This window comes from Gallus gallus, chromosome 4 (assembly GCF_016699485.2).
Source record: "Gallus gallus isolate bGalGal1 chromosome 4, bGalGal1.mat.broiler.GRCg7b, whole genome shotgun sequence".
In the NCBI taxonomy this organism is placed as follows: Eukaryota; Metazoa; Chordata; class Aves; order Galliformes; family Phasianidae; genus Gallus; species Gallus gallus.
The window spans coordinates 2,031,510-2,052,803 of record NC_052535.1 but is presented as its reverse complement, the minus strand read 5'-3'; the positions used below and the strand labels follow the sequence as shown (position 1 = coordinate 2,052,803).

Sequence of the window (21,294 nt, the reverse complement as noted above, 5' to 3'; positions counted from 1 at the left end):
GAATAGCACCAACCCAAAGCACACCACAATGCACGCTCTGCAGTGCAGAGCACCACAGCCTGCCCAGACGCCGGGAGGTGAACTCAAAGCACTGTGTGCAGCGCAGTCCATGGCTGTGGGCTCTCTAACCAAGTGCAGAGAAGGCCGTTCTGGCTGACCTCCATCACTGAGCCCAACACCAGCCAGCTATATTTGGAGACCCATCTTTGCTTGCTGGAAGTGACAAGGGAGCAGGAAGTCACTTATGCCTTTGATAACATATTGTGCGAATTCCGTGCCTTGTAACTGTCTGGGCCGACTGCATTTTTTAAACCTCTTTATTTACTTATTTATTTATTTATTTTGCGTTTCCAAACGCTGAGCAACGCCCATCGCTGCTTTGCGCACGCGCACACCGAGTGAGACGCGTTCACGCAGAGGCGCTGCGCAGTGCGCGCTGCGCATGCGCAGAGCCATTAAAAGGAGCTCCTCACGCCGGGACGCTGCGTGGTGAGCAGTGCGCATGCGCGCGGTGTGGCGCGGAAGTTTGAACTGCGGGCGGTTGGAGTGAGGTAATGGTGGCGGCCGGCGGGGCGGGCTGGGGAGCAGCGCCGGGGCCTTGGCTGCTGGGGAGGGCTGGGAGTGCTGTGGGAGCTCGAGGAGAGCCTCCTGGGGAAAGGTTGTGCGTGCTCGGCTGGGGAGGGAGGGGGTTTCTCCTGACAGGAGCTCTCACTCTGTCAGAGCTCCGCGGTGAGCTCTGTGGGCGCGGCCTGCTGCTGCGCTCCTCCTGAAGCAGCTGTCAGCTGTGGGCACGAGTGCCCCGAGTCTGTCCCGGCGGCTGTCACGGTGCTTCACGGCGGACCTGGGTGCAGGAGGGTGGGGAGCTGTTCGTGGGGTGCTGCACTCAGGAGCAAGTGACAAAGCTAAGGGAAAATGGGGGCTCTAGCAGCTCTAGAGCTGAATCACATAATGGCCTGGGTTGAAAAGGACCACAATGCTCATCCAGTTCCAACCCCCTGCTATGTGCAGGGTCACCAACTAGCAGACCAGGCTGCCCAGAGCCACACCCAGCCTGGCCTTGAATGCCTGCAGGGATGGGGCATCCACAGCCTCCTTGGGTAACCTGTTCAGTGCATCACCACCCTCTGGGTTAAAAACTTCCTCCCTTAAGAGGGAGTATGAACTGCAAGCCATCCTGCTTTCCTGTGGCTGGGAAACAAAACCAATTCCTCCAGCATTTCAGGGGCACGCGTATGCACTGTGCCTAAACCAGGAGCTCGTAGCACTGTTCTGTGTCTTTTGAGTAAAGGGCTGATCTTGATGGAGAGCAGGGAACGCCACTTTTCACAGTTGTACTTTAGCCAGAGCTGGGCAGTGTTGCAGTGCTGGTAGCTCTTGTGCTTCATTTGGGCCCTTACGGTTTATCTTTTTTAAACCCTACCTTTTAGATAGAAAGAGACCATAAGAATCTAACTGCTGTAAAACAGGAAGAAGAGCGTTCTGATCCTTTAAAATCTGGACATCAGCTTTCAGGAAATCACCATCTGTTGGCTGACTGCATTGCCATATACAGTACAGTAATAAGGCTGTTCATGGTTTTCTTATCCATTTAATTTATGCACTGAACTGGCATTCTTTTTTATTGTGTTTGCTGTCTGGTTATGTTAGTTTTGGATCAAAACACGATGCAACACTTCATCAGATGAGCTTTAAATAAAGAACGTTAGTGTTAGGTTTTGTAAGTTTCTCAGTTCAAAACACCTTTGTGTATGAATCATTCAGTGACTGAAAGCTATAAATGATTTGCTGTGAGAACTGCTGTTACCTTATGCAAGATCCCTATAAAATCAGTTTGTCAGGAAAATACTTGTATTCTTTTCTTGCAGGAAACTTGCTCTCTGTTGCTCTTCAACATTTGGAGGTTGATCTGTTTTCTTTCCCCTTTGCAATGGAGGATCAGAACCCACGTGACAAATGAGTGGAATTCTCTCAACTCAACTGAAAGTCTGAAAAGATGCAACGAAGACAGAGTTCTAAGCACTCCAAGCGACCTCTGCAAGTTCACCACAGCAATCAGACTGATCTCTCTGCATGGCGAAAAGGAGGGACAGTTGATACTGAAAAAAGTGCCCAGAATCGTCAATCTCTGAGTGATCAGAAAAATGACAACGAGCAAGACTCCCTTGAGCAAGCTCTGAGCTACTTTGAGAAAAGTAAGAGAGCAGATTTAAGATTAGCTACATAGATTTGTAAAGATTGTTAATATCTAATGTTCCCTATTCTGAGCTTTGTAGTAGCTTGTTAGTGTATTTAAAGGTTTTTTTCTTTTGCTTGCTATATGAGGCTTATTTAGCTTGGGAAAAAGAAGGCTCTGGGGAGACCTCATTGTGGCCTTCCAATACTTGAAGGGAGCATATAAACAGGAGGGGGAACGGCTGTTTATGAGGGTGGATGGTGATAGGACAAGGGGGAATGGTTTTAAACTGAGACAGGGGAGGTTTGGGTTAGATATTAGGGGGGAAGATTTTCCACTCGGGGTGGTGATGCATTGGAACGAGTTGCCCAAGGAGGCTGTGGGTGCCCCATCCCTGGAGGCATTCAAGGCCAGGCTGGATGTGGCTCTGGGCAGCCTGGGCTGCTGGTTGGCAGCCCTGCACATAGCAGGGGATTGAAACGAGATGGTCATTGTGGTCCTTTTCAACCCAGGCCGTCCTATGATTCTATGGAGAGCCCAACAAGGGCTACATATAGGAGCAGTTTAGAGAAGTTTAAAACACTTCAGCTTAACTTCAGAAGTTGTTTCATTCTGTTTGTCTTTTTTTTTCCTAGTTCAAGACCGAGTTTCACTGAAAAAGAGTGAAGTTCTGCAGAAACATTTGTCTACTATGGAAAGCATTGCACTGAAAAGAGGTTTACCCCCTGAAGGATTTGATGTATTGCTAGATGTGGCACTCAGTGGCAAACTTGGTAAAATGTTTGTGTACTGCTGGCATGTCTTCAGTGCATGTCTCTTTCCCCTTCCTGAACCTGCTTGAGGTGATACATTTATAGTGGCTGTAGGGTTTGGCAGTTTAGCATAAAAACAATCTTTTTGCATGCTCCAGAGTGAATTCTGAGTTCAGATGCCATGTGGTATGGAATATCCCTTTGGCCAGTTTGGGTCACCTGTCCTGATTCTGTCCCCAGTCTGCTTCTTGTGCACTGTTAGCTTTGCTGATACGAGAAACTGAAATATCTTTGGAGTAGTGTAAGCACTGCTCAGCAACAACTAAAAACATCAGTGTGTTATCATAGTTTTTCTCTGAAATCCAAAACATGGCACTGTACCAGCCACCACAAGGAAAACTGACTTTATCCCGAGCAAAACCAGGACACTTTCATAACTGTGTTAATGAAACTCACTAAAATTAGAGCATTGTACTACCAATCAATTCAGCAGTGTCACTGCAGTCCTTGTGTTGCTCTCTTAGAAATAGTGGCCACTACTTGTATTTCTAAATTAATGTTGCATTAAATGAAATGGATGACCTTTCCCTCTCTCACATCCAAGAGGAGCACGGAGGACTCTTTCCTCATTATGCAAGTAATTTTGTTCTTTTATTGTTTCACATTCCTTGGCTTATCTCTAAGGCAGTAATTTGCTGGTGGTTGACTGGCACTCATATCCTTTTGGTGAAGGAATTGATCATTAATATTACCAGAAGTGTGTTACTTTCCTATGTCTTGCAAAGAGTCTAGAGGCTGTTCCAGTACTAAAATACTAGATACGCTGTTCTTTTTCTTTAATCTGGATTTTTTTTCTTTCTGAAACACAGACAGTCCCTAATGGATTCTTGTGCGCTGTTACTGTAAGCAAAGAAGCTCTGAATAACTTTGTCTGGGGTGATCTTAACCTAACCTGTAAAACCATATCAAAGAACCTGGTACATGAGCAGCATCTGATCTTCAATGGTTTGTTTTGCAGCTGATACAGTGAATACTCGTTTACTGAAGAGCCTGATCCCAGCATCAGCAATACCAGAAAGTTCTATTGTTTCTTCTGTATCTTGGTTCTGTGTCAGCAAATGTTCAAGCAACATCCAGGTAACTTCATAAATGTTTGTTATAGTTACCGTTTCTGCACAGGATTGATGAGGACAGGTTATGTGCAGGAAGCAGAAATCCTGTGGTTTTAATGTACAGAGTTACTGCATAAACTGCTGTCGTTTAGACTGATGGAGAGACCTGTGCCTGAAACAGCAGTGGGAGCTGAGGGGCACTTTAGAGTTGAGTGAAAACTTGCACAGTTTCTACTTGTCTTATATCTTTGGTGTAGAAACCTTTAAGGACAGTCCTTCTGGCCTCTGAGTAGGTGGCTGAAGGTTTGCATCATCTTTAGGGGTTAGCACATATTCAGAACTGATGTTTTTTTCTGTTGGAGTATGGCAGTAGGTGGCTTTCTTCCACAGCAGAATTAGTGCTGGTTGTTTATCTGTAGCTGTCTGGTTGTCTTTGAATGTCCTGTAATGATTGTTTCTCTTAAGCTGGCTAGTGCCTTGTCTGTCCTGGTTTTGCCTGTTAACTTAATGTAAGATTGCTGTTTTCTGTCTGCAGCTGCTTTTTCTAAGATGGCTGATCACAATGTTTGACTTCATTGATCACAAGGAACAAGTTCATGCCCTCTATGGCATCTTCTTTTCCTTCCTGAATGATGAGAAGTTGGTAAGGAGAACTGAAAAATATACAAAATTTAATAAAATAAGTCTAAATTAGTAGTCTGCATTAGAATTAGACAGGAATAGCTGTAAACTAGAGGTTTGTTTTTTTTGGTGGAACTTATTTTCCTCTTCTTTCGGATTCGAAGATTGCTGGGTACTTCAGAATCAGCAACAGGAAAGCACTGAGTTGTTTCAGTTTGAATAATGTGGTCTGGGTGTTAAAATGATTTCAAAAATTGATAATCTCATACACAGGCAGAGCTACAGTGTATACTGCAGTGCCTGGAACAGCTTTTATAGGACATCAGCTGATAAAGTCCTTCTACTCCTGAGAATGAAAATCTGACTTGTGTACTTGGGGCAAAAAAAACCCAACAACTTTCTAGAAAAATGTTTACTGAATGATGAGAAACTCAAAATGCTGTTCTTTGTTGGTTTGCAGCATAGCTTAAATAAGAAGAGGCATTGAGGAGTTTTGTGCTGTAAGGTATCTGTAAAATCTGGGTGCTGAGATGCTGAAATAGCTAGACTCAATTCAGGTTAAGGTAATACTGGAATCCTGATAGACATGAAATTGGTAACATTCATCCAGTTCAGAATACTTTGGGGTTAAGACTCAAAGTTCTGATTATACTGTCAGCCAAATTTTCAATTGCTTAATATCAGTTGTAATCTTCTTAGGAACTGGATTTAAGTTATATTTTAAAATATAGGATATATTAAGTTATATTTAAAATATAGCATGTAGGAACATGCTGCTTCCTATGGGAAGTAAGGTGACCTGCCCCTCAGTGGGGATGCAGTGATGACTTGAGGCAGCAGATGGAATTGAAGCGATACTAACTTGTGAAGCCTGTATGGAAGGGGTGTCATCCTCAGTGTGTCCTGGTTAGCAGTCTGCATCAGCAAGACAGGTTCATTGCTGCCTTTTTTTTTGCAGTGTCCCTACATCTGCCATGTGCTCTATCTGCTGACCAGGAAAGAAAATGGTGAGTCCCCATTTATGAGTTGAAATACCATTGTTTCTTATTCTGTGTACTGGTGCCGCCATGTCTTCCAATGGATCTAATACAATGACCAGGCAATGCAGTCAAGGGGGTCTGAGCTATAATTCTATCTGATTTGTATCATACTTGATGAAGCAGAAACCTGTCTATTAGCCCAGAAATAATACTGGCTGTTCCTGCTTGCTTTTCTATAGCAATAGAAGTTGTAACTCACTTAAATGCTGAATAAATGTGTTTTTTAATTTCTAATGTTCTCAATTGTTTTTCCAGTCAAGCCTTTTCGGGTCAGGCGACTCCTTGATCTCCAATCAAAAATGGCAAGTTCATTTCAAATCTTGTAGAGGCTGAAACTGTGCTTAATGGTGCAGCTTCTCAGTGTCCTTACAGAGAACAGAGAGAAGAGGCGAGCAGCTTAAGATGGGATTAGGCTTGGAACAGTAGGCTGTAATCTTTCTAGCATCCGAGCTTCTCTACCTTGCATGTGCATCCTGAATTCTCATGTTGGTTTTTTTTCTGTTGCTGTGAGCACATGCAATGATGTGTACAAAAGTGTATGTTTTACAGAGATGTGGTTAAAATCTCTGATGTAAAGAGCAACTTATTTTCACTTATCTGCTACCTTCTTTAATTTCCTGTTCCAAGCTTTATTAAAAAGTACTGAGAAATATAAGCTTGTATAGTACTTGCTTCCTTTCTGTAAGAAACTAAAATTGCTGTAGAGGTAATTACAGTTGCTAGAGAAGTATAAGTGGAGCTATGTAGTTACAGTAACACTTGGAGCATTTAACCTGCAGAGAACTGCATTTTTTAATAGTTTTTATTTGTTAAATTTCTTATTAGGGCTATGACAGTAGGAAGTCCTTTCTCCTAATCCCTTCCTACAGAATTTCACTGACAGTTTTTACTCTATTCATTGTATGCCTCTGGTTACTTACTGATGTGTACTTCTGAAAGCCTTCAGTAATGAGAGTTTTTCTGCTTTGTAAATGCAATACTCGATATTTGATATGTTTTTAATGTAGATGTATTTCCTCCTGTTTTCTTGACAGGGTATGCAACCTCATCTACAGGCTCTGCTATCACTTTATAAGCTTTTCTGTCCTGAGCTGGTATCCATAACCCTTCCTCAGAAGATGAAGGTGAGGAGTCAGATTTAATCAATTTGAAACCAGTACTTATGGCAGTATTTGTGATGAGCTTTCTGCTTGAGCTATAGCATGATTTAGTGGTGAAGATTAATTCTATTTCCTGGATGTTCCTATAGTAGTTTGGGACTTGATTGGAGTTAAATGTAAACGAAGTGACAAAAAAGTTTTGTGCGTAAAAGATGTTGGGCTTAATTTGTTCATCCAATTTCATTTTTGCTGTGATATCTGATTTGAGACTCAATTACTCATTGACTTGTTTGGTTTGACTGAATTCAAGAAGTCTTCCTTGTAACTTGCACGAGTGTTCCTTTGTCATGGTTTTATTCTGTGTACTTGAGATTTACTTTATGAACAGAGGATTTAATCTTAAGAGAATCCCAGTACTTATAGTTATTATGAAAATGGGAGTGTTTCAGAATGAACAAAGTGTAGCTGTTGAAGTACAGTTAAAAGATAATGAATCCAAGGAATTATGAGAGTTACTTGCTGTCAAATCCTAGCCCCTTGGTCTGTCAGGCAGAGATGAGAGTATATACATCACTGTGATGTCTGCTGGAATAGAATCTGGTCTTTCTGATGCTTTGTCTTAGTTTGGCTTCTTGCATATGTGTCTGATTTTTGTTTTCAGACTTATTTCAAGAATGCAGACGGCCCTTGGAAAGCAGCAATCAACGCTGTGAGGCAAAGAAACCAGGCCAATTCTACAGTGCCCCAACCACTGCTTTTAGGCACAGCTCAACCTCACTCACGAAAAAGAGTAGGTTTTGCTCCTCAGGAAGCTGCCAAACAGCTGTTTTCGTGATGAGTAATGGCAAATAGTGGGAGCTGGGTTATATTTCAGAGCTCTGAAGAGTGGGATAGCTATATGGAAATGCAGCATGCCCGCTATAATGGAAGCCTGGATGCATTTTTTTTTTTGCATAACAGGATCTTTGTGAACAGTGGGCATAAGTGCACAGCTGACTCACTGCTGTTTGTTTGTTTCTTTTCTACAGAAATGGAATACCCAGTTGATTGTACCTGCAAGCAGTGCCAACGCACAGAATTTAGTAGTGGGTGGGAAAATGAGCCGTGCTGATTCATGCAGTGCTAATGAATCTTTTCCAGTGGAGCAGCTGCGGACCTTTCCCCAACTCCTACAAAACATCCACCGCCTGGAGGTGAGTGGCAGGAAGGTCCCAGCAAGCTCCTTGCACGCTTTGGAGAGAACAAAAGATTTTTGTCCATGCCCTTGTACATGTCTAGTGTGTGGGCAACCTACTTCAGAAAGAGCATCTAGTCCTACCTGAGGGTGGTGAGCAGGTGGCTTGGAGGATGATCTTTCTGCCAAGGAAGGGTTGGACAGCTCTGATAGCATGAGAGCCTGTGGCAATTTGTAAACGTAAGCACAGAATAACTAGTTTGGTTTTGTTTATTTATCGTGCCCCTGTTCTTGCAGTTTCCTTCCCAGATGGGCTCAGTGCTAACAAACCCATTATTGCTTCACTACATGAACTGCAGCAAAGATGAATCTGTTTATCTGAGGCTCTACTATTGGATGGGACAGACTCTTCAGGAAGGTAGGAACTTAATATAACCTCACATAGTGGGGTGGTTAAGGATGTCTTAAGCTTTTCACCATTTGATAATAGTACATTGCCATTTGGATTTGTAGTGCTAATTGTGTAGTACTAGAAGAAATATTGCGTAATAGTTTATTTCTGGTTTTGCTTATTCTTGCTGTGCTCTTGTTCAAATGCATTGCTCTCTCCTCTTTAGAGTGCACCTGGTGTGTAGTTGATAATAACCAGTATGAAGAAGAATTCAGAGGCTTCCTGGAAACTGTCTACAAGGCAGAATGCTTCTTGCAGGTAAGTGCCCGCTATGTGGAAATCAAGGGTTTCATGAAGTTGTTCCTTAAAGTTCATTTGAGACACGTGCTTCCTGTAGTGTAACTGAGAAATGGCACTGTCTGAAGTCACCCAAAGTCTTTAGAAATACATTTTCCAGTAGAAAGCCAGTATTCTGTATATAACTGTGATTTCCACAGGAATGATAATGTGAGTGTCCTGGAGAATTGCACGAAGCAGGTGCAAACCTCTTCCTTCTCCGGGGTGATCTGGAGGTGAATTTCTGAATGCTCACCTTCTGTTTTGTAGGAGGGATTTCCTTCCTGTGAGGAGTTCCTGTACAGGAGTCTTCCTCTCTGGGATGGTGTTTCCTGCCGATCGCAAATCCTCCAACTCGTGAGTTGGATCCCCCTCAGTACCTTCTCTGGTATGAATTGCAAATCTTTTGCATGAGCTTGGATGGTGTCTGATCCCAGGGGAACAACTTAAGCACAGGTAGCATGCTACTTTCTTGTTTTTTCCAGAAATGAAGTCACAACTCTGTGATCCCCTGGCACAGCTCTTCTTCACATCGTCCCTTTACTTTAAGGTAATTTGAGTGAGTGGCTATTTACTTCTACTTGGTACTGCATCTGCATTTGTATAAGGTGTAACAATCTGAAGGGCTGTACAGGGATAAGCCTGTGCCCAAGTGAGGCTAAAACATGTTCTTATGATGTAACTTCTCTGGGGATTTGAGTGCCTTTTAAGATATCTTTTTTTTTTTTTTGACTGGAACTAAGTTGAGGCACTGGATTTAGAAAGAACTGTCTGATAGTACAAAAGGCAGTGTTTGGTTTTTATTGCAATTCTAACAGAATCTGAAACTCCTATTCTTCAGTAAGAACTACATAATATATACATTCAGTTTAAAGGGGGGCCACAGATACTCAGCTTGAGAAACTCTTGGTATGTTTCCTTGTATGCTTTAATTCTCAGGGCATCCTGTTTTGTGTTTTTTTTCACTTGTCTTTTTAAATCCTACAGTGCAGTGTTCTGGAGAGTCTGAAAGAGCTGTTACAGAACTGGTTAAACTGGCACGTGGTTCAGCTGGATTCAGAATCAGATTCTCAATTCAGTTCTTTGTAAGCTTGTTTGAAGCATATTCAAATATGCCTGTTACCTAAAGCTAAGATCAGTTGGTAATGCTGTAATGTTTCTGCTATATTGCAAGCTACCTTGTAGATCCTGGTTTTTACTCCTGATCTAAAAATATCTTTATTGGCACTGAAAGTTGCTATGTCCAGAACTCAAGATCCTTGTAACACTGACAGCTGGGTCATGTTTGTTATTATGTGGGTAACAATCTATTATTGGATATACTTTAAAAAAAAAAAAGCATAATACCAAATACTTGGGGGTGGCATGGCAGAAAAATAATTTAGTTTCTTTTTTTGTATGTTTCTACCTCTTGTGAAGAGGTGTGTGTAGTAATATTGCCCGTGTACTGCTGCAGGAATACCACCCTTTCTGGACTAGTGAATGGAGTGGCCGAACTGATCAACTTTGTGGGACGGATTTCTACTGCTGCATTGCACTTGGAAAAGAGTCATACCTTCTTGCTGTACTTCATCCTGGATTTCTATGAGACTGTATGTGTTCCATTTGCTTTGTCTTTCAAAATTCCATTTCTCTGAGGCTGTTTGCATGCTTTTTCTAGCTGAAATGTGAAGTCCCCTTCCTAAATATGGTTTGATAAACTTTGATTAATTGCCAGAACGTTCTTTAAATGTTGCATTATAGTTTTTTCCCCCAGCACTGACTAGTGTTCAATCTACTCTCCAGCTTCCTTACACCTTCTCTGTAGATGTGTTTACTGCCAGGTGCACTCAGCCATGCTATTGTTGCTCCGACAACTTGGATAATGTTGCAAAGAGTTAAGGAAACAATGACAGGGCTGGGAACTTCTTGTAACTAAAATGTTCATTAAACCTGCAAAACAAATGGGCTCTGTTTTAGAAGGGTCTAAGTAAATGTTACCCAACAAGCAACCGAATACCAGCATTATGGGGTACTGAAATGGTTGAAACAGGCTGAGATATGTGAGCTGAGAGCAGATAAATGCCTTGTACCTGAAGAAAACGAACATAAGGTTGGAGTGAGACAATTCCTCCTAGATCAACTTGATGGAGCTGGCTAGAATGCAGTGTCATGCTCTCTTTTGCTCCTAGATGTTTGGGGGTTTGTTAATGGCAGTAATAGTCTGCCTAGATCTGCTTCTTTCCTGCAGGTGTGTGACATATATCTGAAGTACAAACTGCCGTTGCTGATAATGCCTCCTGCTGGAGTTTTCTACCCAGCATTGCTCAGCATGGATTCTGTCAACTTAAATCAGCTCTGCTACATCATGTACAGGTACTACAAATGGTGTGGGCTGTAGGGATTTCTCTTGTCATTTTTGAAAATGAAATTATTTGGATCTCTAAATCTGAAGTCTATACTTTCTCTCCTTATGTAAGGCAAAGATGAAACGTTGTAGTTGTGTCCAGCTTTCATGGCAAAATATTTTATAGCTGTAACTTGCATTTTGTTCCCTGCTCTGTTATCCTAAATGGCAACATCCTGACCTTTCCTAGTGCTACTTTTGTCACTAATATGTGAAGGAAGGAGTTTGATAGTTCTTAAAGGATTTATGTTGCCTAGCAACAAAGAGCTGCAATCATTAGCAGTTAAGCATTAAATGTCTTAGTCCTGTGCTCTGACCATCAGATTTGAATTTTTTCCTTGCAAATTCCCTACTGGGCTGAGTAGGAAGCACTTTTGCCACCCTGAAAATGTGTGGGAAATTTAGGTCTGCCTCGTGCCTGCAGGTCCAACAGCAGCACTGCTTTGCTCTGCAGGATCCACCCCTACTGTTCTTGGCCCTGTTAATTCCAGTGGCTGCATCTGAGAAGAAGAGTAGCCGATTGCTGACAGCTGGCGTAGGGCTCTCCATGTGGCTTTTTTCTCTAAGGAGTCTGCAGGGTAATTAACGTGACAGGATGCTCTCTGGGAAATGAGAGGAGCTAGTGCTTATTATATAGAACAACTGTCAAGTTGTGTTACTTCCAGTGACTTCCGTTTCTCTGCTTAGTGAATGAAAGTCTCTCATCTTAAAGATACACTGCATTTTTCTGCTCATTTCAAGACTATGCTGATTCTTGTGCATAACCTTTCTGAAAGTTTGTCTCTGGCAAGCTCAGCTGTGTGTTACTCATCCAAGACATGAACCTTATTGGATTCATCCTCAGGAAAAACTGAGTCTATGCCATGATGAAGTCCCTTTGATTTTATTTTCCTGCCTCTCTTTTGATCAGAAGAGGAAAACTTCATGGTCTCTTGTATTAAGAAAACCTTCCTTCACTCTGTGTAAACACTTCTCCAGTATTTTTTTTTCCAGCACTGACAGATAGGTGTCAGTAAAACTTACTAACTCTCTTGTTATTTGTTTTGTTTTAGGTACAGAACCAACTTGATAGCTGCAAAAGAGAACGAGATGAGTAAAAAGGTATCTGTTGTGTACTAGGATGGACCTCAGTAAGGAACTGGGTTCAACGGGGGAGGGCATTTTGATAGTGCTCTTAAGGGCTGCAGGGAATGTGCAGCTGCTCAAAGATGCTTGTTGTAGTTTGACCTGGTAGGCAGCTGAGCACCACACAGCCATTCACTCACTCATTCCCAACCCTTTCAGTGGGACAAGGAGAGAACTGGGTGGGAGCGAGAAGTGGAACTTAAAGGGGGAGATAATAAAAACTATTTACAAAGACAGAAAAGGGAGAGAAATAATAGTAATGATTTCATGTATTTTTATGCACAGCTGATTACTTTCCACTTGCTGAGTGATGCCCAGCCAGTCTCTGAGTAGCAGCAGGCCTCTTTCAATGCCACCTCTCCCCCCCACTCCAGCCAATTCACCCCATAGTTTCACATGATGTCATATGGTGTGCAGTATCCCTTCTGCCCAGTTTGGCTCAGCTGTCCTGGCTCTGTCCTATCCCAGCTCCTTGTGTACCCCCCGCTCCCTCCTCAGTAGGGAAAATACAAGAAGCTGAAACGTTCTTGGCTCCACACGGTATTGCTCAGCAACAACTAAAACATCAGTGTGTTATTGACGTAGTTCTCCTGAAGCCAAAACATAGCATCATGCCAGACACTAAAAGAAAATCAGCTCTGTCCCAACTGAAACCAGGACAATGCATTTTTGATTGTTTTTTTTTCTTGTCCCTTAGAAAATACAGCAATTCAAGTTCAGTAGCCAGACATATCAAGAGTATAACCAGTACATAATAGCCATGGTGGGTTGTCTGTGGACATCTAGTGCATTCCAGAAGGATAATCATCCTGAGGGCATTCGTCTGGATGATGAATTGCTGAAGAAAACTGGAGTGCGGGAATACAAGAACAGCTTCAATATTGTCTACCACCCAGCTCTGATGTGCTATGCTGTTGACTTCCTGCAGCAGGTAATGCTGTAGGTGAATACCTTTGCCTTTGGCAGCACCAAATGGTGTAGTGATGTTTTCTCTAAAGAAGTCTCTCAGTCTGTTGGCTCAGTAAAAACAGCTCAGTGTTGATTTGTGCATTTTCAGGGTACAACTAAAATGGATAAGCAATGAAAAAAAATGTACTAATTCAGTAAGCTGCTTCACAGAACACGGTGCATGACTTAAACTTTTAAACTCCCAAAAATGCAGAAATGCATAGTTAAGTTGTATTTGGGTACCCACAGCAGAACTTATAGCTGTGCTTTCTGGCTTTTGCTTTGCCTTTTGAGAATGGTCTAAACAAATACATGTAGCTGCCTCCAAGTGTAGGCAAAACAGGACAAAACAGTGTACTCTAACATCCAATGCAAGTTCTGTTAGCTGAATTCCAAATTCCCTCATGTTCCTACTGGTAATGAACAGTGGAGGGAGCAGCTTGCCAGAGTTGTTACTATTTAAGTGCATGTTGCTCTTAGAAATCAGGCTTTGTAGGCTATCCAGGAGGTGCACAAAGCTGCTGCTTTGTTGCAAGGGTTGCTGGCAGACTGCAAGCATGCTCCTGGAATGAAACGCAGCAAACCTTAGCTTAAATGTGAAGAATACTGGTTATGTACACTACAAATTTGCCTTGGCTTACCTGCTTAATGTCTTGAACCTGGGTACTTTGTTACTGCTGGCTTAAACCCAAGTTTTCTCTTTGCCAGATGAAAGTTTTCTAATATAAGTTGATAAAACTATCTTCTTTGGTCTTTCTCCTGCTATAGCAGAACTAGTATTTTTTTTTAATCTAGGTCCTTTTTCCTTGTATCTTTTGTAAGTTTAAAAAAAAACAAACAACAGAACTGAAGAACTCTTCCATTCTTCTCACTGCAACAGCAAGACAAGAAAATGTGTTTAGCTGCAGTGCTATCTTTCCTTAGTCCTGTGCTAAGCTTCAGTGCTGAGCACCAGAGGGCGCTGCTCTGCAGCACACTTTGAGAACATGAGCAGTAAGCTGATGGTCAGTATGTTCTCTCTTCCTGCCTTGTTTCTTTGAGGGGAATTATTTATCTACTGTTCATAGAAATCATAGAATCACCAAGGTTGGAAAAGACCTCTAAGGTCGTTCAGTCCAGCTGCTTTGCAGGAATGCCTTTTATGCTGTGCAGAAAAAGTTGCTAAAGGCTCTGATGCATATCTCTGTTGCAACCCAGTAATACTGCAGCATGAGTCCCCTCATTGCCTTGCCACTTGTGGACTTGGCCAGGTGTAATGCTGGAAGCTCATTCTGAAAGATAACCAGATATCTCTGACTGATTTTTGCATACCTAAAATTCTTGATTTATGAGGGGAGCAAGCAGTGGCCTGGCCATCCTGGATGTTCTTTTGATATACATACTTGACACCATTCTGACCCTATTTTTTATTTTCTCTCCTTAAGGCCTGGCCAGATGATACCACCTTCAACTTCAATCTAATTAAGGTAAAATGCCTCTTTTCACAAAAACAAGGAAACTTTCAGCAACTACTTAGTAGAGAATATGGGGGGAATGGGGTGGGGGGAGTGGGGTGGGGGGAGGAGAAGCTGATCAGCTTCAGAAATGCTGTACTTGTGGTGTGCTTGAAGCAGAATTTCTACCAGTGAACCTACAGAATATTAAATTTCTGAGGTGAATGTGTAGCTTTGTTATAGCTCAGAATAACTGAACAACTGTCATGGTAGTTTGTTTCCTTTCCTATATCATGGTGTACTTCAAACCTGATCTGGAAGAATCACACTGTTAGTGAAGGAAGACTGCAATATCCATGTTAATTTGGTCTTTGACATCTTTGCTGTTGATCCAAGAGACGTTGCTCTCTTAGAATTGGGATTTATGAACATCCTGCATATTTAATAAGATCATGATTTGTTATGTTCAAGCTAAGAACATGAGATATGTAAGTGAAAAGTCTAGGCATCTGGATACAGGGTGAGACCCCTGTATACCTGTTGAGTGTTTATGGGCCAGGATGGTTGTTGTTAAACTGTGGCAGATTAAATTTGCATGATTCTTCAGATTGGCTCAAGAAAGCCAATGCATGTCCTGCACATCTGACTATTCTTTTCTCCTTTGTCAGGGAAAGAAGTGGAACTGGTATCTGAGATATCTCTATGGGCAAGGTTTAGAGGGCCTGAAGCTCTTCATTGAAAGCAGTATCAATCGTGTTTCCAAGGCCTCTCAAAGTAAAGCAGAGGATGAGGATGAGAAAGTGTGACTCTAGGACTTGTTGGAGCCTTTCTGTCATCTGGAATAGGGAAACAGAAGATTAACAGACTGTGTCAGTAGTTCTTCCTTCCTCAGAGGAAAGAAGCAGAGCAATTATGCTTGCCTGCATTTTCATGCTGGCATCTGTGTTAGGAAAGCAAAAATAGAGAAGGAACGTTTAGGCTGTTTTGGTTCACCAGCACTGAATCCCCTTATTTCCTGCTGAACTTTTTTAGCCCGAGGCTGCTGAGCTGATGTGATATGTAACATCCCTGTTTTCCATCCTCATTTTAATTTGCTGGAGTATCTGAGGGGAAAAAACATTCTCCATCTCAAAGCTGCGGTGAGAAGTGCTGCCTCATTTGGAGGACATGCTCATATGGCCCTCCTCTTTCTTCCCTGACAACTTACACAGTACCGTGAGCAACTGATTTTGTGCCACACTGGAGGAGTACATATTTCCCAGATCCCTGTTGTGCCATATACATGCTGGCTCATAACACGATGGCCAAACTGACCCTCCTGAACTTCGCTTCTGTTACGAGTCTTCCAGAAGAGACTTTGTGATACCTTTGCTTATAATGTCCTTGTAATGCAGTTGAAGAACTTTGTGCGCTGCTGGTTTGCTGGTGACCTTCAACGGCTGAACAGCATTGCCACTGGCTCACCACTTCCTATTGAGAAGCTTTCCTTTTTGTGTTTTTAGTTCTATAATGCTGTATATTAAATGTGTACATATATAATGTATATTCTGTAAAAAATACTTCAAAAAATGCCATTTTGAAGGATCTCTGCTTTTAAAAAAAAAAAGAAATGCTGCTTCTCGTATTCTGTTTTAACACTAAAGAGAAGTCAGATGAGTCTGAACTGAGGTCTCCAATTATCTCACCACTAATGTGGTTGTGAATGCTCAGAAGGTGAGTGCCAGAGACTTCCTTTCAGTCAGGGAAGGTGCCTGTGTTCTGAAGGGTGTCTGCTGTATGTAAATGCATTTAAAGATGCTAGTAGCAAAATGCCATGTGATCTACTGAACACTGTATAGTTATTGATCCTTGAGATCGATGTTTTCTTAACCTTTGTAAGTGTTTTATTCAGCAATAACAGAATTATGTTATGGAAGGCAGTTGTGGCACCACCAGTCCTCTTTTTGTGCTGAGTCTTTAAACAAATGGTGTACAGTTCTGTTATTCAGGTGCATAGGATGGGCTTTTCAGGTCATTCTTTCTCATCTGGACACTTAGTCTCTTTTTCTCTTCCAGGTGTGACTTTCTCTCTACTACCTCTCCACTTACATGGAAGACTTACATGGAAGAATGCAGCTTTTAGGGAGAGAAGTGCTGCTCTCTCCATTTTTTTTCCTGCTCTTTCTTTACTGTCCAATGTGGTAAATTTTGTAGACGACTTTCTATTACAAGCATATGCTCAAAGGTTTGGCTGACCACAGCATCTGCTCTGAGGACTAAAATGAAGGTAGTCAAGCTCTGTCAGTTTCCTCGTAAGTTAGAAAAGAAATCAATGATTTGTCCCTAGTGCCCTTTTCTGCCAGTTGTAGTGCTCCTGCCTTGTGTGTGCACTAGGACAGTATAATAGAAACTGTCGTATTTATTGATAGGAAGAATGGGGGATGAATTGTCCTTTCAGTCCTCTTGTTCACCTTTCTAATAGCCAGGTGAGGTGCTTCCCAAAGCTTCAGCTGAGCAGCTGCTTTCCAGAGCCCAACCTCTTTTAACTCCTTTAAGGCTCAGTGGCCTGGGCATTACACATCCAGATGTGGATGCCTCGGGCTCAAGTTAAGCTGAATTCCCTTTCTGAAGCCACGTTTGCTCTGTTTATATTAATCGAGGTTTTGTGGGGAGATAAGTACTTGTACATCTTTACACATCGGGCAGTGTTGCTCTTCCTTAGAGTCTGCTTGCTCTGAAGGAGTTAAGTTTCAACCTGTTTTCAGCTGGAATGAGGAAACTGGTTCCTCTGTGTCCCTGCTTTCTATTCTCTTGCTGGCCTACTTCCCTCTGCTTGCATTTTGCATTCCTAATGCCATGAATAAATCAGGACCCAAGGATTTAGAAGGTGGTACAGCTGTAGCCACTCAGAAAATGGAACCTCTGAGGCTTGCACTGCAGCTCCAACAACTGCCAGTATGTATGTTCTGAGCCCCTTAATAACACTGAACTGGTACCAAAAATAAAACTCACCTCTGTGCTGTTTTCCACTAATGTTTATGTACTGCTACCTCTACCCCATGCCTCCTCGCTTTGCTTCCTTTGCCTTTGAGTTGAAGCTCAGCTATAAGCCCTTCAGGCAGAGCAGTCACTTCCTGGTCACTGTGGTTTATCACCAGTTTTTTTGCAGTGAGGAGAAGAGAATAAGGGAAACTGAGGACTGTGACCCTCCTGAGAGTTCATCTTCAACTGTGCTAAAGGTTCTGTAGAGAGCTCTCCCTGGCTTTGGTCCTAGATCCTCTGATAGCTTGTCATTAATAATGCACGCTGACCTGCTTTTTCTCTGTAGCTCTGTTACTCCTGAGGGAAGTGTGTGAGGAGCTCTTCGTGAGCTCTTTAGGCAGAGGATGCTTCAGCCTGAGAGAACAACAGGTATTGGAAACGAGGTTGCTCTGGAGGATGAGTGTCTTGAAAGAGCCAAGTCTCCAAGTATCTACTTCTAGGAAAGACATCCTTCATCATGGCTCTGATCTTTGGAACAACGGTTACGGTTTGTGCTGATGTTAGTCTGATCTTTGCCAAATCGTGTGTTTGATTAAGGCGATGAAGGCATGTGGTCAGGTGGCGTTAGGCTCTGGGCTCCTGAGCTCTGCACCCAGCTGTCAATGCAGTGCCATAACTCCCAGCTGACTGTGATCAGTATTGGTGGTTTCAGTGAAGTGCTGATTTGTGATGCTGCCTTTATTTCTGGTCTTGGTTTCATGTTCCAGATGAGGAATAGATTCCCACAGCAAAGAGGTTTTTTTAATGCCTTGATGAATTTGCTGTCAGTTTGCTCTCCTTCCAGGCTCACTACAAACACATCAGCTCAAATGGTCCTCAAACAAAGCAGTGGGCACCTTCCACAGCCTCAACATACAATTCTGACCCTGACAGCATTAGAAACCTGTATGCTCAGCTGGGATACCGTTCTGCTGCTTAACGAATCGACCCCCATCAGCCCACAGTGGGCACTGTCAGAGATGTGGCACAGACTGGGCTGCTTAGTGCTGTGTAGGAGGTGGGGAGTTAAGGTGCTGTTATGTGGTGCAGTTCCCCAGGCACTGGATTTGGACAACAAGGTGAACATCCTACTGTCTGCCTAATGCATTTGGGCTCTTCCTTTAAGGAATACAGCAGTAAGCTGCCTGTGTGTGTGGCTTACCACTAAGCCCTGAATGCCCACTCTCCAGGACTAGCTTTCTCCTTGCAGGTTTACCCCAGCCCTCTCCACACATCCCATGCCCATGACATTCCCCCCTCCAGCTGCCTGCACATGGATCACTAAGCAGTTTCCTTTCTCTTAGGGCGCCTCTGTTCTGTGTTGAAGTGACTTTCAGCAGCCCCTGCCTGATCGCCTTCCTGCCTCTGCATGCAGAGCCCAGAGAGCAGGGAGGGAGCGGAGAGCACATCACAAACGTGGTGACAGCCTCTGAAGAACAAGAAGAAGCCCCTGAAAGAGGCCTGTCTGCCTTTTGCTTTTTCTATCCCTACCTCCCTTCTGCTGCTTTTTTCCTCTGATTCTTTTCCTCTGTTTGCTTGCTGCTCTGAACAGATTCCCTCCCTTCTCCTTTCTCAGAGCTGCTCCATTGCTGCTGCAGGAACAAACACAGGGGGACCCGCTCTGCTCCACGCTGCCTGCCTGCACAGCTCCCCCGTTCCCTCACCCCGGGTATCACGCTGTTAGAAACCCTGCTGCTCTCCTGAACGCTTCAGGCAGGGCGGAATCTGCCTGGGAGATCTGGGTGTTTATGGATGCTCCCAAAGGAGTTGGTTATTTACTTGATGTCTTTTCCTTTATGCAGATGGAGGAACAGTAGGGTTTGATGTCTGGGCAACTGTTCTTACATTGGTCTCAAGCTGAATGTAGGGCTCCTGATTTGAGGTTTATTTCTTCTCGTTGCAGTGAGGCCCTCTGTGTTCCCTGCCCACACACGGTTACCTATCTGGTGTATGGGAATGGAGCGGCTCTGTCCCTTTGTGTGAGCTCCATCCCTTCTGCCTCTCTGAAGGTGGGCACTGCACGACCGCTCCAATCAATGATCCCACATCAAAAACTCATCACTGTCAGTTTGATACGGACTGCCATGGTAGAATTCGGTCCCTTCTGTTGTTTCAGATAGGTGGAGACCCAGAGGAGGGAGCTTCCATCTCAGCACAGCACGGGGTTTGGTGGCACTTGGGAAAGAGACAGCGTTTCTTTGGGCTGTAAGATGCACCCCCTCTTTGTAGGCTTCCATAGAAGCACGGAGTGGTTGGAGTTGGTGCTCAGAAGTGCACACAGTACTTCTCTATCATTCCTATAACCTATGCTCATCCCTTTCTCTGCAGGCAGAGAGATGGTGAGAGTAATTAATTGCCTTGGACTATGTGAGCACCTGGGCTGCTCTGCTGAAGATGGGGCTGTCAGGTCTGCAGTTAATGCTTCGGTTGCTTGGTGCTACAAGGCACTTTGTGTTACGGAAGGTTCCAACGGGAGTGATTTGGCCAAATTAATATTGATTTTGAATAAAGAGCGAGCAGTACAGATTTTGGGGTCGTACCAAACGCTCCCATTTCCAGCTTTAAAATGATTCACAAATAGCATTCATAGACCCCATCCAGCCATTATCAGAGAACACGGTTGCACTCACAGCATCCCATACTCTGCATTCAGTCAGTGTGAATGATGCCACCTTCATCCAGGTCCATCAACGTCTGTTTCAATGATTTAAATTGATTTACGCTCTGCCATTTAAGATGGAGCATTACTGGTGTAAATCAGAACTAATTGCACTTCTGGGTCATGCCCTGTGATCCTATAAACCCACCGGGGTTTGGTCTGCTGTACATCTGTGTGTTCTATTTAGCATTGTGCATATTGGGATGTCCCTTTCGGGCCAATGGGGATTGCTAGTTTTGTTATGGGGACAAACCTTTGCTATTTAGTACAGCATGAACAACCAAGGCAGGGAAAGGTGTGTGTTGGTGGGTGGTGGGATCCTGGAGTTCCACAGCAGGTGGTATTGGGGTTACCTTCAGAACTGGAAGCATTTCTTCCCATACGCTTCCTATGGTGGCAGCACTGATGTGAAGGGCCGTGTTTATGGCAGATCACAGCGTGTCTCCCTGATTTCCTTTGAGCCCTGACTTGCCAGCCTGTTTGTCCTAATTATGTCCTCACAGCACGAGGTATTGGGGCCCTGGGACGGCGCTCCCAGCCCTGCAAGCAAGTCGTTCACCAGAGATTCTGGTTTGTCTCCAAACTTGAGCGAAGCTGACACAAGAGATTATTTCCTGCTGCATCCTCCTGGTCCTAAACTGTATTTTGATATATATATATATATATTACTGATAGTGCAGGGATGTGTGCTGCAAAGTGCCTTATTTCTGCTGTTTGTGCTGTCTGCTCGTGTCTGTGTGCTGATGTCCATCTCCTGTGCATGTGTAATTCGGCTTGATCCTTCCTTGCTTTGTTCATCCACATTGTCGTGTCCCTTACGGTGGTGGTGACAGATGCACTTTGATCTGCTCACATCCCTCTGTGCAGTGGTGGGATGGGGGCTGCTGGACAACCCATAGAATGGCATGGGTTGAAAAGGACCACAATGATCACCTCGTTCCAACCCCCTGCTATGTCCAACCACCAGAGCCACATCCAGCCTGGCCTTGAATGCCTCCAGGGCTGAGGCAACCCTTCCAGTGCTGTTTTTCCCTCTCGTTCTCC

The 21,294-nt window shown here is 43.5% G+C and overlaps 1 protein-coding gene across 3 annotated transcripts; it reads left to right on the top strand.

Moving 5' to 3' along the window:
- Positions 1-486: 486 nt before the first annotated feature.
- Positions 487-17,603, top strand: CENPI (centromere protein I). Of its 3 annotated transcripts, none has more exons than NM_204532.2 (21): positions 487-551; positions 1,866-2,192; positions 2,809-2,946; positions 3,944-4,062; positions 4,573-4,680; positions 5,617-5,665; positions 5,954-6,000; positions 6,733-6,822; positions 7,460-7,588; positions 7,827-7,991; positions 8,270-8,390; positions 8,590-8,681; positions 8,970-9,087; positions 9,185-9,249; positions 9,687-9,784; positions 10,156-10,291; positions 10,930-11,054; positions 12,138-12,186; positions 12,908-13,141; positions 14,583-14,624; positions 15,260-17,603. In NM_204532.2, the coding sequence occupies exons 2-21, from the start codon at positions 1,994-1,996 to the stop codon at positions 15,395-15,397; spliced, it is 2,262 nt and encodes a 753-aa protein (NP_989863.2). In that variant the 5' UTR covers positions 487-551; positions 1,866-1,993; the 3' UTR covers positions 15,398-17,603. The 3 variants fall into 3 exon arrangements, with proteins under 3 accessions (NP_989863.2, XP_046795817.1, XP_046795818.1); XM_046939861.1 differs by having other exon boundaries at positions 1,934-2,192; positions 15,260-16,818; XM_046939862.1 differs by having other exon boundaries at positions 487-658; positions 15,260-16,818.
- The last annotated feature ends 3,691 nt before the right edge of the window (positions 17,604-21,294 follow it).